Source organism: Diaphorina citri, unplaced genomic scaffold, assembly GCF_000475195.1.
Source record: "Diaphorina citri unplaced genomic scaffold, Diaci psyllid genome assembly version 1.1 scaffold471, whole genome shotgun sequence".
NCBI lineage: Eukaryota > Metazoa > Arthropoda > Insecta > Hemiptera > Psyllidae > Diaphorina > Diaphorina citri.
The window spans coordinates 49705-62776 of NW_007377906.1; the positions used below are offsets into that span (position 1 = coordinate 49705).

General features: G+C 41.1%; 1 protein-coding gene across 1 annotated transcript in view; it reads right to left on the reverse strand.

The window, feature by feature from the left end:
- LOC103509158 (serine/threonine-protein kinase D3) overlaps nt 1–13072 on the reverse strand; it is a 30624-nt gene that overhangs the window by 15645 nt on the left and 1907 nt on the right. The window contains exons 3-8 of the mRNA XM_026823551.1: nt 9686–9828; nt 4592–4635; nt 4181–4264; nt 3092–3249; nt 2533–2830; nt 181–374 (exon numbers count right to left, since the gene is read on the reverse strand). Coding sequence (XP_026679352.1) covers nt 181–374; nt 2533–2830; nt 3092–3249; nt 4181–4264; nt 4592–4635; nt 9686–9828 — 921 coding nt within the window. The remainder of the gene's footprint in view (nt 1–180; nt 375–2532; nt 2831–3091; nt 3250–4180; nt 4265–4591; nt 4636–9685; nt 9829–13072) is intronic.

Genomic DNA, 13072 nt, shown 5'->3' on the forward strand with positions numbered 1-13072 from the left:
AGTACATTTTTTTATTTTTTTTTTTTTAATAATTAAAGCAAGGTCTGTTGTAAACATTATGTACTGTACCATGTATGTTACACCCATAAAATACACGAGACCTTCTTTAGACTGCTGGGGTAAAGGGACTTTTTAGTCTCATTCGAGCAGGATAAACTAGGTATATTCTATTCTACTTACGATGAACGGAATATTAGCAGTGCCGTGGGGTGAATGACCCGTAGTGTGCGAGTGTGAAGACCCGTTCGCCATTTTGTTGTTACTATCGGCCGCCATCTTGTTATCCGTGGGGGAGAGGGCCTCGTTATCGCTGCTATCCTCCTCGAGAATGTCGCGACTAGTATCACCCACGCCACTGTCCGCATAGTCACCTGCTGAACATAGGAGACACAGAGACGAACATTAATAAATAAACTATAAGATAAATTTTTTTATTAAAAACTAAACATCTCACTATCTCTTCATATGACATCAGGCACATTCTTGTTACCAACCGACTGTTCCATCCTGTCCTCAAAATCTTGCAATAAGCAAACTAGGGGTTCAGTACATCGTAGAACTTATTTACAAGAAACGGGGGAGTGGGGATAATTTTGTCCTTAAGGGACTAGGGAGCTAGTTGGAAATAAATTTCTCTCTGGTTTGAGATCGCAGTGGACAATGTTCTTGCTGTGCAGATGTTTCAGAGCCACCAGAATCTGCAAGTAAAAAATCAGAATCACATACTACTTTGTATTTGATCTTGAAAATATTTCAACGGAATACTTTCTGGTGTTCTTGTGTTGACCCAGCACCCAAGTTGAAAGTATTGTGTCTCTTATCGCCTATCTGATGAGAGAATGAGTACATGAGGGATACAGATAATTTACTCCGGGACCAGGATGGACAGGCTACGATTCAGACCACACGAGTCTAATGTAGTCACTGCTACGAAATAAAAACGGCGGTGAAACACTGGCCTTAAAAAACACGCACAAACTGAAATTTAATATTTGTAAGTACCTGTTTCACGAAGGATTTCCTCGGAATTTGACGCTTCTGCTGTAAACATCTAAAGAAACTTTTTGTGATTTAAATTCGACAGTAAGATCCCGAGGTTAAGCTACACTGACCTTCAAGTGAAGTCATACGCGAGCCCTTTCACTTTCAGGTTTAGGATATGGTAATTCTCTACGGTTCTGGTCTAGGCGTCAGGCGCTCATTTGCTACGGGTTCCGGGGTGCACCTTGCTGATGAATAGGTACGCACAAATAAAGGACCGGAACCTGTTTCACTAATCCTACCTGCTGAATAGGAAAGGTAGGCACAAATAAAGGACCGGAACCTGTTTTTTAAGAGGTTATCAAACCTCTATCAAGAGGGAACTGTACCTGCCAAGGTCCTATCGTCCCGAAAGCGAAGAGAGAAGGAAGGCAGGATAGGGGAAAGCCAGCCGTTCTGAGAACGAACATTATCTGTTCAGGATAAAATCCGCCCCGGGCGAGAATCGAACCCGCGGCCAAGCGCTTACAAGGCAAAGTACCTAGCATAAGTAGGTATTGTATGTAAGTAGATGGACACCTTATATAAATGAGAAAACATTAAAGTAGAAAAAAGGAAGTGAAAAAATGGGAAGTGACTAGCAAAATAATAAATATCACTACTTATCAGCACTGAAACTAATTCTAGTACATAATAATGTCCTAGACTAAGGAGTTGATTATATTCACATAATAATGGAGCTCTAAGGGTTAGGTGGTAGAGAACGCCTCCGGCGTTAACCTCACCTGGTGGTTACCTTCCACTCAAGAGTCTGTTATTATTATTATTATTATTATTACATCTTAAGAGCTAGGTCACGGGTTCGAACGTTCCAAGAAATCACTAAAGTTAAGCAACTTTGTGCGTAGTTAGTATTCGGATGGGTGACTATCTGGGCAATCACGTGTTGCTGTTTTTTTCTGGCCCCATTCAGGCTAGGTTAAGTTAATGTGAGTAGGCGGATAATTTATCGCCGAATGAAGGGTAAAACCTATCTCAGGAAAAACCCTAGAAGTTATATAAACTCACCCAAATAAGCCGGCGTTCCGACCACAGAGCGACGGAAAGATTTTTCGCCTATGATACGAGCGAAACCAAAGTCGCACAACTTGACCTGCGGTAGTTCCGAGTTTGTAATATCCTGTCTTCCTTCTCCCTTCGCTTTCAGGATGATAAGAATACTGAAATGGTGTTTCATTTTGAATTCAAACGTAACGCGCAACTTTTAGTAGCGCGCAGTCGCGCGATGCCGCTTGAAAATCCAAAGTCCAAACCTACCAAAATGATGCAGAACGTCTCCAATGTGCAAGAGGCCTTAAGAAACTATAGACCCAACTTAATTATCACACGATGCCGCTTTAAATTCCTAACCTATGGAAGTGATGGGAGACCTCCAATTTGCGAGAGGCCTGAAGTAACAACTATGTATATGCTCACGAACGAGGCAGCTATACGAGGCAGACGCGCTACTCTCCAAGCTAACAAGGCTGGCAACTTCAGATTTCAACTTACAATAATTATTACTCTTGTTGTTCGTCACCGGCTCGCCGACGCAATCTTTGGGCACCTTGTCCAGGCACTTCTTGTGCACGTTGAACCCACAATCCTTGCACTGCAAGCCCTGCTTGAACAGACCCTTGAGCAGTTTCTTGCACAGGCCGCATAGGGTGGGCCGGGTGTAGGTGTGCAGGTTGAACGTATGCGGAATGTTGACGCTAGAGGGCGCTCCCGGGGAGGTAGGGGAGAGGGCATCCGTGCGTGAGGTGAGGGAGGGGGAACGGCTGCTGGGCTTGGTGGAGAATGAGGAAGACTGTGGGGGAGAAGAAAAACAATTTGAAATGTACTTTTTTTAGTAGGTTTGAAGTTTTTTAGGGTGCCCGCAGAATGAGGAATTCAAAATGAAACATATTCAGGCGGAACATCCGGAAACAATTCAGGCAAAAATCCAAAAAGAAGCGCACGCAGAAAGAGCTTGAATTTTCCAGAAAGATTTCCAAGCTGATCATTGAAACCCATTGAATTTCCCTCAAAAAAAAAAATATTTTGTTTTTGAAAACCCTATACAACTTACAGTGTAGTTGGAATCGTCAGAAGCTATGGAAGAGTTAGAACCAGTCTCGGACGTAGAGTGAGGTACATGCAGTGTTGAGCTTCGCCGGTGTTTGTATCCTGAGCTACAGTTGTTGGGGATTTTCACCACGCACCGCTTGTGAAAGTTGAGAGAACATCCTGAGAAGGGGATAGAGATGGAAATTTTTATACATAAATTAATAATGTGGACATAAATAAATAACTCATTTTTTAACGGAGATCTTATTGTGACGAAAAAATCGAAGAGAGAGGATAATATAGGAGAAAGCCAGCAATTCCGAGAACGAACATTATCTGTTTAGGACTTGGGAGAGTGATTATCTAAATCGAACCCACGACCTAGCGCTTGCAAGGCAGACGCATCATACATAACACACGGTACAATGTGTACAATACAACTTGTGGTCCAAGGATATTTACACCTAATCTGAGCACTAAGGTGGTTTAAACACTTTAAACCGCTCGGTACACTGCTTGAGGTTGAGAATTGAGATCCAATAGACACGGAAATCCATTAACCCTCTACTGGTTGTATTTCTTTCTTTAATCGTTAAGACGTACCTACAATTTTCGCATATTTTTATTACAATTTTTTTCTTCTTCTTCTTCTTCTTCTTTTTACATCCCTGCCTATCTGGGAAAGGAAAAGTTTTGTCAGAAAATTTCCATTTCGGCTAGGATTCGAACCCAGCACCTTCGGATTGAGAGTCGGAGCTCTTTAACCACTCGATCACAGTGGACATAACGTCACTATACTAAAGCCTTTTTCTTCGATTGAGAGTCGGAGCTCTTTAACCACTCGATCACAGTGGACATAACGTCACTATACTAAAGCCTTTTTCTTCTTCTTCTTCTTCTTCATCTTCTTCTTTCACTGTGAGCCTTTACGATATTTTACCAGGGAGGTCTTGAATGTTCCTAGACTTTGTGAGTCCCTCATGTCCCTATGGAGAGAATTCCAGCTGTGAGCCTTTACGATATTTTACCAGGGAGGTCTTGAATGTTCCTAGACTTTGTGAGTCCCTCATGTCCCTATGGAGAGAATTCCAGTCTCTTCCCACGGGTTTACCTTCACATTTGAGTCCCTGCCTCACAAGTCCAAACAGCATCTCTCCGCAGAAGTCACAGAAGGTGGGTGGCTTGTATTTCTTTAATCGTTAAGACGTACCTACAATTTTCGCATATTTTTATTACAATTTTTTTCGTTCGGGAAAAAAATCGTGTGTAGTGGGAACACTCTCATTTAAATTACATTGCCTACAGGACATTTTGTGTCGTTCGAGGGAAGAAAATAATCGTGTCGTGTGTAGTGAGAACACTCTCATTTAAACATTGCCTACAGGACATTCGGGGGGGGGGAATCGGGTGAAATTCACGACAAGTGGGAACGGACTCTCAAACATGGTGAAATATAAACAAACTTTGAATTAAAGTGACAGAAATTTCAAAGTTAATTATTCAAGGGCAAAGCCTAGTTAGGTTGAAAGGTAGTGTGGCCTTGTTATCGCGGGTTCGATTACCGCCCTCGGCTTTATCCTAAACAGATTAGGTTCGTTCTCGGAACGACTGGCTTTCTCCTATCCTGTCCTCCTCTCTTCGATTTCGGCATGATAAGACCTACGTTATTTGTTGTTACAGTTCTTTATCAAACGGCTCCAAAAAAAAGCAAGATTTTGAGCCTAAATAGATTTTTTTTCTCTCAAATGGGAAGGGAAAACGGACAACCCTTCCATTCGCTACAGCCATAGTCTCTATGCCACTTTAAATTCCATCCTTTGACATATCAATGTCTAATTGCACAATACAAACATCAGCAGATGGGCGAGAAAACTAAAACAAAGTATTCCCCCTTTGGGTGCTGGGTCAACAGAACCATTGCTAAGTTAACCCCTTACATGTCACTTGAACAAAGTAGGTAATCTCCCTTTGGGTGCAGGGTCCACACAAGGCCATTGGTAAATTAACCCCCTAGAGCCCATTCCCTCTTGTCGTGAGATTCATCCGATTTTTTCCGATTTTCCTGTAGGCATTGTAATTTAAATGAGATTGTTCCCACAACACACGACACGATTTTTTTCGAACGACCAGTGGGAGCGGGCAGCGGGCTCTTAAATGGCCCTTATAAGACGAAAGCGAACACTTCTGTCACCCTCTGGAAATAAAAGTCGATAACGTGCCCAATAACGTTACGTAAAAAAGAAAGTTAAAAGTAAGGGGTATGGGTTATTGTTATGAGGACATTAGAACCGTGGAAATGCAAAATCTCTCCAATATCTGATATGTAGGTACATGAGCATTATTAAACCACCTAACCCTTGACACTCAAACGGCATCCACACACTCCTGAAATACGTTCACACAAACAGGGAGGATATTACCGTCCTGAAATTTCTGAAAAGTCAGCTCAAAAGCGATCACCCTAGATCGAGAGGCTGACGAAAAATGCTGACCCCGTCTCAAAACGGGAAAAGGCGAAGTAAAAGGAGATTTTTTTTTTTTACTTTCCATATTTTGATGTGAAAACAGAACCTCGATGGGCACACATAATGGCATGAAGCAGACTGCATAACCAAAACCAAAAGTCAGCCCAAAAACGGTCACCCTACATTGAGGGTTGACGAAAAACATCGACCCCGTCTGAACACGGGAAAAGGTGAAGAAAAAAAAAACTTTTTTGGTGTCAAAAAAGAAGCTCGATGGGGTTAACTTAATTCACACATAATGGCATGCACAACCAAAACCAAAAGTCAGCCCAAAAACGGCTACCCTACATTGAGGGTTGACGAAAAAACGCCAACCCCGTCTGAACACGGGAAAAGGCGAAAAAAAACTTTTTTGTTGTGAAAACAAAAGCTCGATGGGGTTAAGTTAATCCACACATAATGACATGCACAAAGCAGACTGCATAATGCTACCTTGATGTGTATGTCCTGACACTGACCATGGTGATGGCGTTACGTTTGACATTTTGAATAAAACATTTAGAGCAGCGATTTTCAACCGGGGGTACGCAAGAGACCCTCCGAGGGTACGCGAGAAAAAATTGTGTAATGAAGGACAAAAGCAAATTTTGAATTTTGACGGCTTATCAGTGCAGTACCTACAGTCCAGAAATGTATACTGAATTTTGACTACGAGATACTGAAATACTTGAGTTTTTCAAAAGGTAGTGAGTGTGTTTAGAACTTAGTAGTAATGGTACATATCAACCTAGGTATGGGTACCCGGTACTCAATATGATGGTGGCGAGGGTACGTGAGATTAAATCCGGGTACCCAAGGGGTACGCGGGCGAAAAAAGGCTGAGAACCGCTGATTTAGATCAAAAGCTCGCTCTGAATAACATTAATTTATTATTCAGCACATTCGAGTAGCTCGAGCACCCCCTATGTGGTTGAGCTTTTCAGATCTGTTGTCTGAATTAGTGTGGCGGGATACATTAGAATCAGGGCCGTACTTACGGAAGGGCGAGGGGGCACGGGTCCTAGCCTTACCCAGAGCTTTTTTTTCTTAACTGTAGACCAGACTCCGAAAATTTGTATTTTCGACCTTTTAAAGTTACTTTTTCGGAGTTTCGACCTCAGATTTGGATTTTTCACTACTTTTTACGTAGGAATTGACCATTTATTAATAATTTTTACCCATTTGCAACTCCTCCATTAGAGCCAACTAAAAAACGAAGTACAGTATCTCGAACACAACATATTATGAACTATTTTCAAAACATTCCGTAAAGGCTGTCAGAACAGTCTAGTTAGCTCGGAGGGTAGAGCGTCTGCCTAGAGCTGAGCCGCGGGATCGATTCTCGCCCGGGGCGGGTTTCATCTTAAACAGATAAGGCTAGCTTCCTCCTATCCTGTCTTCCTTCTCTTCGCTTTCAAGATGGCAAGACCTTAGTTATAGTAGTTACAAACCGTTCCCTCTATCAAACCTCTTAAAATAACGATATTTTCTCTCGATTTTGTTTACAGCTGAAGACTTCACTCCTCTGATAGGAATCTTTGTTATTTATATAAAAAAAAGCTATCAGAAAAAATAAAGTAAAGAAATGGGAAATCGGAAATGCAAACAGTGCCAAATGTTTCGCACTGGAGTATATTTGATATCACGGTATCGTTCAGCCTTGACAAGACGTGTGCTGGGGAATTCCAAGCCTTGCTCTTTAGATTCCAAGTTCAGATTCAGAAACAAACCAAACACTCTGATTGGAACATTCAGAAGATAGAACGTGAGATGAGAAAAGTTTGGGGACACTCTGAGAGGTAATAACAACTCCTTTTACTGAGAGGTAATAACAACTACTTTTCTTTCTCTTTTTTTTTTCAAGAAAAATGTTCGAGAGAGAGAACCGTAACTGGTGAGGTCTTATCGTCCCCGAAATCGGTGAGGGACAGGATAGGAGAAAGCTAGGTGTTCCGAGAACGAACTTTCTCTGGTTACGATAAAATCCGCCACGGGCGAAAATCGAACCCGCGACTTAAGGTAGAAAGAAACACACTACTATCACGTTACGTAAGCTCACGTAGCGTAGCGTGTTTCTTCAAGCCAACTAGGCTGTCTTAAACAACTGCAAACTTTGCAACACCTAAATATGAAAACAGAAAACGCTACATGAAGTCTGCGGTGTCACGATAAAGAGTCCACCCTGCTAATCACTACACAATTGAGGTTGATATTGATATGTCTCGTGAAAATTGTATTGAAACAATAGGTACTTAAGTTGGAAAATAATGTTTACTGATACGTCTCGTTATTTTGTGACCAGTCGGTGTCTATTCTACGCTTCAAGTGAAGTCATACGCAAGCCCTTTCACTTTTCGGTTTAGGACAGAAACGGGGGAGTGGGGATAATTTTGTCCTTAAGGGACTAGGGAGCTAGTTGGAAATAAATTTCCTTCTTCTTCTTCTTCTTCTTCTTCTTCTTCTCCTTCTTTTTAAAAAGGTTGATGGTTTTTTTCTTAACAATGTGAGAAATGAAATAACTGAAGATCCAGTCCCTCATGGAGTTTTTCGCGGGGCCCGTGGCGGTCTGCCATTCTTAAAATCAATATAGAGAAGTTGAACATCAAAAATCCTTCAGCTATCATCAAGAAAGCACAGATGTCAGTCATTTTATCTACCACGTCCATCGTTAGGAAAGTCCTGAATGAATGAGAGAAATTTAGATATTCATATGTTGAAAGTTATTTCCCATATGTAATATTATGTACCTTAATAAAGTGATTACGCAATATAATAATAATAATAATAATAATAATAATAATAATAATAATAATAATAATAACACATACCTACCTACCTAGTTGTATACCTGTCTACCTATAAGAATACCTACCTCCATACCTCAAGGAGGTTGGGGGAATTTCTCATGTGTAGGTACTTGGTAGGTTACAGGGTTAGATGTTGAATAAAAGTTTAAAATATTTTGATGATTTTTGATAAATTTTGATAAAGGGGGGTAAGGCATGGTATGCGTCAAACCACAGCCTCTCCATGTTAATGTCAACCTCACCTTCACGTAGGTATCCCCTGTTTCTACTAACGAGGCAATGGCGACCGAAACATCACCGGAATAAGTGGTGCAACTTCCTCGGATAGCACCTAGTGTTACACCGAGTAAGTCAGGGCACTCTTTTGTCCTTGGGTTGAGAAATCGGCCCAAAAAGCGGATGAACTACTAAAGTTAGTCAACGGTATAAGGATGCAGTTATGGCAACGGATAACCACTGCATTAAAGATCATATTGATAATCCTTGAAAACTCATCATGGCAGAAGTCAGGACTAATTATTATTCCGGAGTTTCAAGTCCCCCAATCGGATCTCCGGGGGGGACAGTTCTGAGAGATGCAATGAATAGAAGAAAAACTTTTAAAGGACATGTCAAAATCGGAACATGGAATGTCAACAGCATGCACGAACCAGGGAAAGCCCACAATATTGCCCAAGAAATGAAAAGACTAAACCTAGGTATTCTAGGAATTAGTGAATCGAGATGGATGGGTCAAGGTCAATGCAAGATTCAAGATAACCTTAGAACCCGCCTCCTAAAATGCTATGTATTCTCAGTCCTCCTATACGGAGTCGAGGCGTGGACATTGAATAAAGCCAGCGAAAAAAGACTACAAGCATTTGAAATGTGGACCTACAGACGTATGCTGCGAATATCCTGGACAGACCATGTGACAAACCTAGAAGTACTGAGAAGAATGGGAAAAGAACCCGAAATCCTCCACGAAGTAAAGAAACGAAAACTCTCGTACCTAGGACACATCATGAGAGGACCCAAGTACGAAATCCTACATCTCATAATACAGGGCAAAATCATCGGGAAACGATCCGTGGGAAGAAGGAGAATATCCTGGTTGCGAAATCTGCGAGAATGGTTCAATTGCTCGTCATGTGACCTGTTCAAAGCCGCTGTAAACAAAGTTCGAATTGCTATGATGATAGCCAACCTCCGAGATGGAGAAGGCACCTGAAGAAGAAGACAATAAAGTTGGGGTATAAGTCATATCCGTATAAACAAGGTACATTCTATTCTATCCAGATGATTGATTGCACGCCTGGATTCGACTTACCTGCGAGCACAATTTCGACCACCGTCTCATCGACAATGTCCGACACGGCGTTGATAATGAGCAGAACATTAGGGTACGTGTAATCATGCCGGAACAACATCAGGCGGTCTAGAAGTCTGGTCAGCCCGTGATTCGGTATCTGAAATCAGAACAGGACACAATCGTTTTTAATGAGAAGGTGGGCGCTTTGTACGAGTGCACGGTAAGTGTGTGAGGCCGAATCTGCACTTGCTGTAACTCTTCCGGGGGCAGATGAGCTGTAAAACAATCAGAAGGAATTTAAAGGATCGAGTCACCGAAATTTAGGCGTAACAGCCCCAAAAGACGAAAAAAACTACATAAATGTAAGTGTTTAAAAAAGTACAAACATATAAGCGAGAAGGTGGGCGCTTTGTACGAGTGCACGGTAAGTGTGTGAGGCCGAATCTGCACTTGCTGTAACTCTTCCGGGGGCAGATGAGCTGTGAAACAATCAGAAGGAATTTAAAAGATTCGAGTCACCGAAATTTAGGCGTAACAGCCACAAATACGAATCTACAACCATACATAATAGTACAGGAAAAAAAATCCCTTTTTATCTCCCTACAACCATACATAATACAGGGGGGGGGGAATCCCTTTTTATCACCCTCAAACCGTACGTAATAGTACAGTGAAGGACTAAGAGCTCTAGTGATGTACGGCCTGTGTTATAGTAAATCATAGTCAGAGTCCATAGACCATACTATCATGGACGACATGGTCTGTTTGTTTCTACTTTCCAGTGGTTATCAAAACTCTAACGTACTCCTAAAAATCGTTGGCAAAAAATTCAAATCAGTAAGATTACCTCTTCATTTAAATAAAATATGCAATATGCAGAACGTCAAGGAATATGAGGGGGAATGCGCCGCAGGCCGTTTTTTAGAAATATGTGCATGATATTTAATTTGAATGTTTTTCATTTTTGACCGGGTGGCAAATTCCATGACTTTTCCAGGTTTTGTTTAAATTTTTGCGACTTTCTATGACTTTTTGGCCGATTTTCAGATTCCATGACTTTTCCAGGTTTTCCAGGTCGCGTATAAACCCTGTTAAGTGATATTGACGAAACAATGGACACAAATGAAATGAGATTACTGCTTACCATGGGTTAAAGGCTTGCAAGGTTCTATGCCCAGGATTTCAGACAGAGGAATCTCCTTGTAATATTTAGATCCAGATTCTGATTGGAACAAAGTGAGACATTTCGAGTCTAGCCGCCAATAGTGTCTCTTTCTCTGTGAAATATAAAAATGTTCAAATCAATCCAAATCAAATCTCACATTCTTTGTGGTAAAGCAGACAATTTCCATAATTCAATAATCTTTTTACACTGGTAATGGCGCCACTGGTTGCTACTTATTTAAAGAAGCTACTCAGTTGTCCTCACGAGGTCACGTGCACCCTGTATTCCCTGACAATAAGACGAAAAAAAAAAACTACATAAATGTAAGTGTTTAAAAAAGTACAAACATATAAGCAAATTTCATTATATTGAGCATTAATACTAGTCACAGACATCTTGGTCAAAATCACCATAAATCATCCATACCCCCCTCCGACCCTCAGTAAAGGCCGATTTTCAACCGGTCCAAGTTGGAAATCCCTCCTCTAGAAATTCCTACTCTAGAAAAACATCCAAGTTGGAAATTCCTCCTCTAGAAAAACATCCAAGTTGGAAATCCCTCCTCTAGAAAAACATCCAAGTTGGAAATCCCTCCTCTAGAAAAACATCCAAGTTGGAAATTCCTCCTCTAGAAAACCATCCAAGTTGGAAATTCCTCCTCTAGAAAAACATCCAAGTTGGAAATCCCTCCTCTAGAAAAACATTTTGGGTAATCCTTAGCAACTCCCACTGCATAGTAAAAACAAGACTTACGTTTTCTAATGACGTTTCTAAAAAAAAACATAATTACTGTCTCTAATATACTGAGGATAATTAGGCAACGCTACAGTACACATAGGTAAGCCACATTTGCTCAAGACAAGTCAGAGTAAATGAATCCAATTAGCATTGGGTAGCTATACTCCTAGTTTTCGATAGCAGGGCTGTATTTAAGGGAAGGGCCGAGGGGGGAAGGGCTGAGGGGGCCCGGGCCCACCCTTGAGCTTCATTTTTCTGCTTTACTTACTACAGGTCAGATTCCGAAAATTTGGACCTAGTCCTTCTTTAGAATAGAATAAAAAATACCCTGTTTATACTGCAAGAATGAGACTGAAAAGTCCCGATCTGTTGGAAAATAATGTTTACTGATACGTCTCGTTATTTTGTGACCAGTCGGTGTCTATTCTACGCTTCAAGTGAAGTCATACGCGAGCCCTTTCACTTTCAGGTTTAGGATATGGTAATTCTCTACGGTTCTGGTCTAGGCGTCAGGCGCTCATTGCTACGGGTTCCGGGGTGCACCTTGCTGATGAATAGGTACGCACAAATAAAGGACCGGAACCTGTTTCACTAATCCTACCTGCTGAATAGGAAAGGTAGGCACAAATAAAGGACCGGAACCTGTTTTTTAAGAGGTTATCAAACCTCTATCAAGAGGGAACTGTACCTGCCAAGGTCCTATCGTCCCGAAAGCGAAGAGAGAAGGAAGGCAGGATAGGGGAAAGCCAGCCGTTCTGAGAACGAACATTATCTGTTCAGGATAAAATCCGCCCCGGGCGAGAATCGAACCCGCGGCCAAGCGCTTACAAGGCAAAGTACCTAGCATAAGTAGGTATTGTATGTAAGTAGATGGACACCTTATATAAATGAGAAAACATTAAAGTAGAAAAAAGGAAGTGAAAAAATGGGAAGTGACTAGCAAAATAATAAATATCACTACTTATCAGCACTGAAACTAATTCTAGTACATAATAATGTCCTAGACCAAGGGCGCTCAACCTTTTTTGAAGGCGGGCCAAATTTTGGATACCAGATGAGGCCGCGGGCCACATTATACGTTTGACTGTGTGGTTGCTTGTATAAAGCTCTTAACAATAATACTCATAACAATAATATTACTATAAAACAAGGTTTTCTTTTAACAGAAAACCCAAATTTAAAAACATTTAATCAGAATTAAACTCATTTAATTAAACACACATAATCTTGTATCAATCTTTCTATGTTTGGATGTAGTTCGGTGTTTGCCAATAAAACTACGTCCCTGATGTGATTGGAAGAGAGTGTGAACCTATATTTATTTTTAACAAAAGTTAGTGTCGAAAAGAGTTTTTCACACACATAAGTAGACCCAAATCTTGAAAGAATTTGTTGAGCAAGGTCACATAACACGGGAAATTGGTCTTTCGGAACTTTTTTCCAAATTTTGACGATTGATTCCGTGTTTAGCTCTGATGTAGTGGATTCTTCAAACATA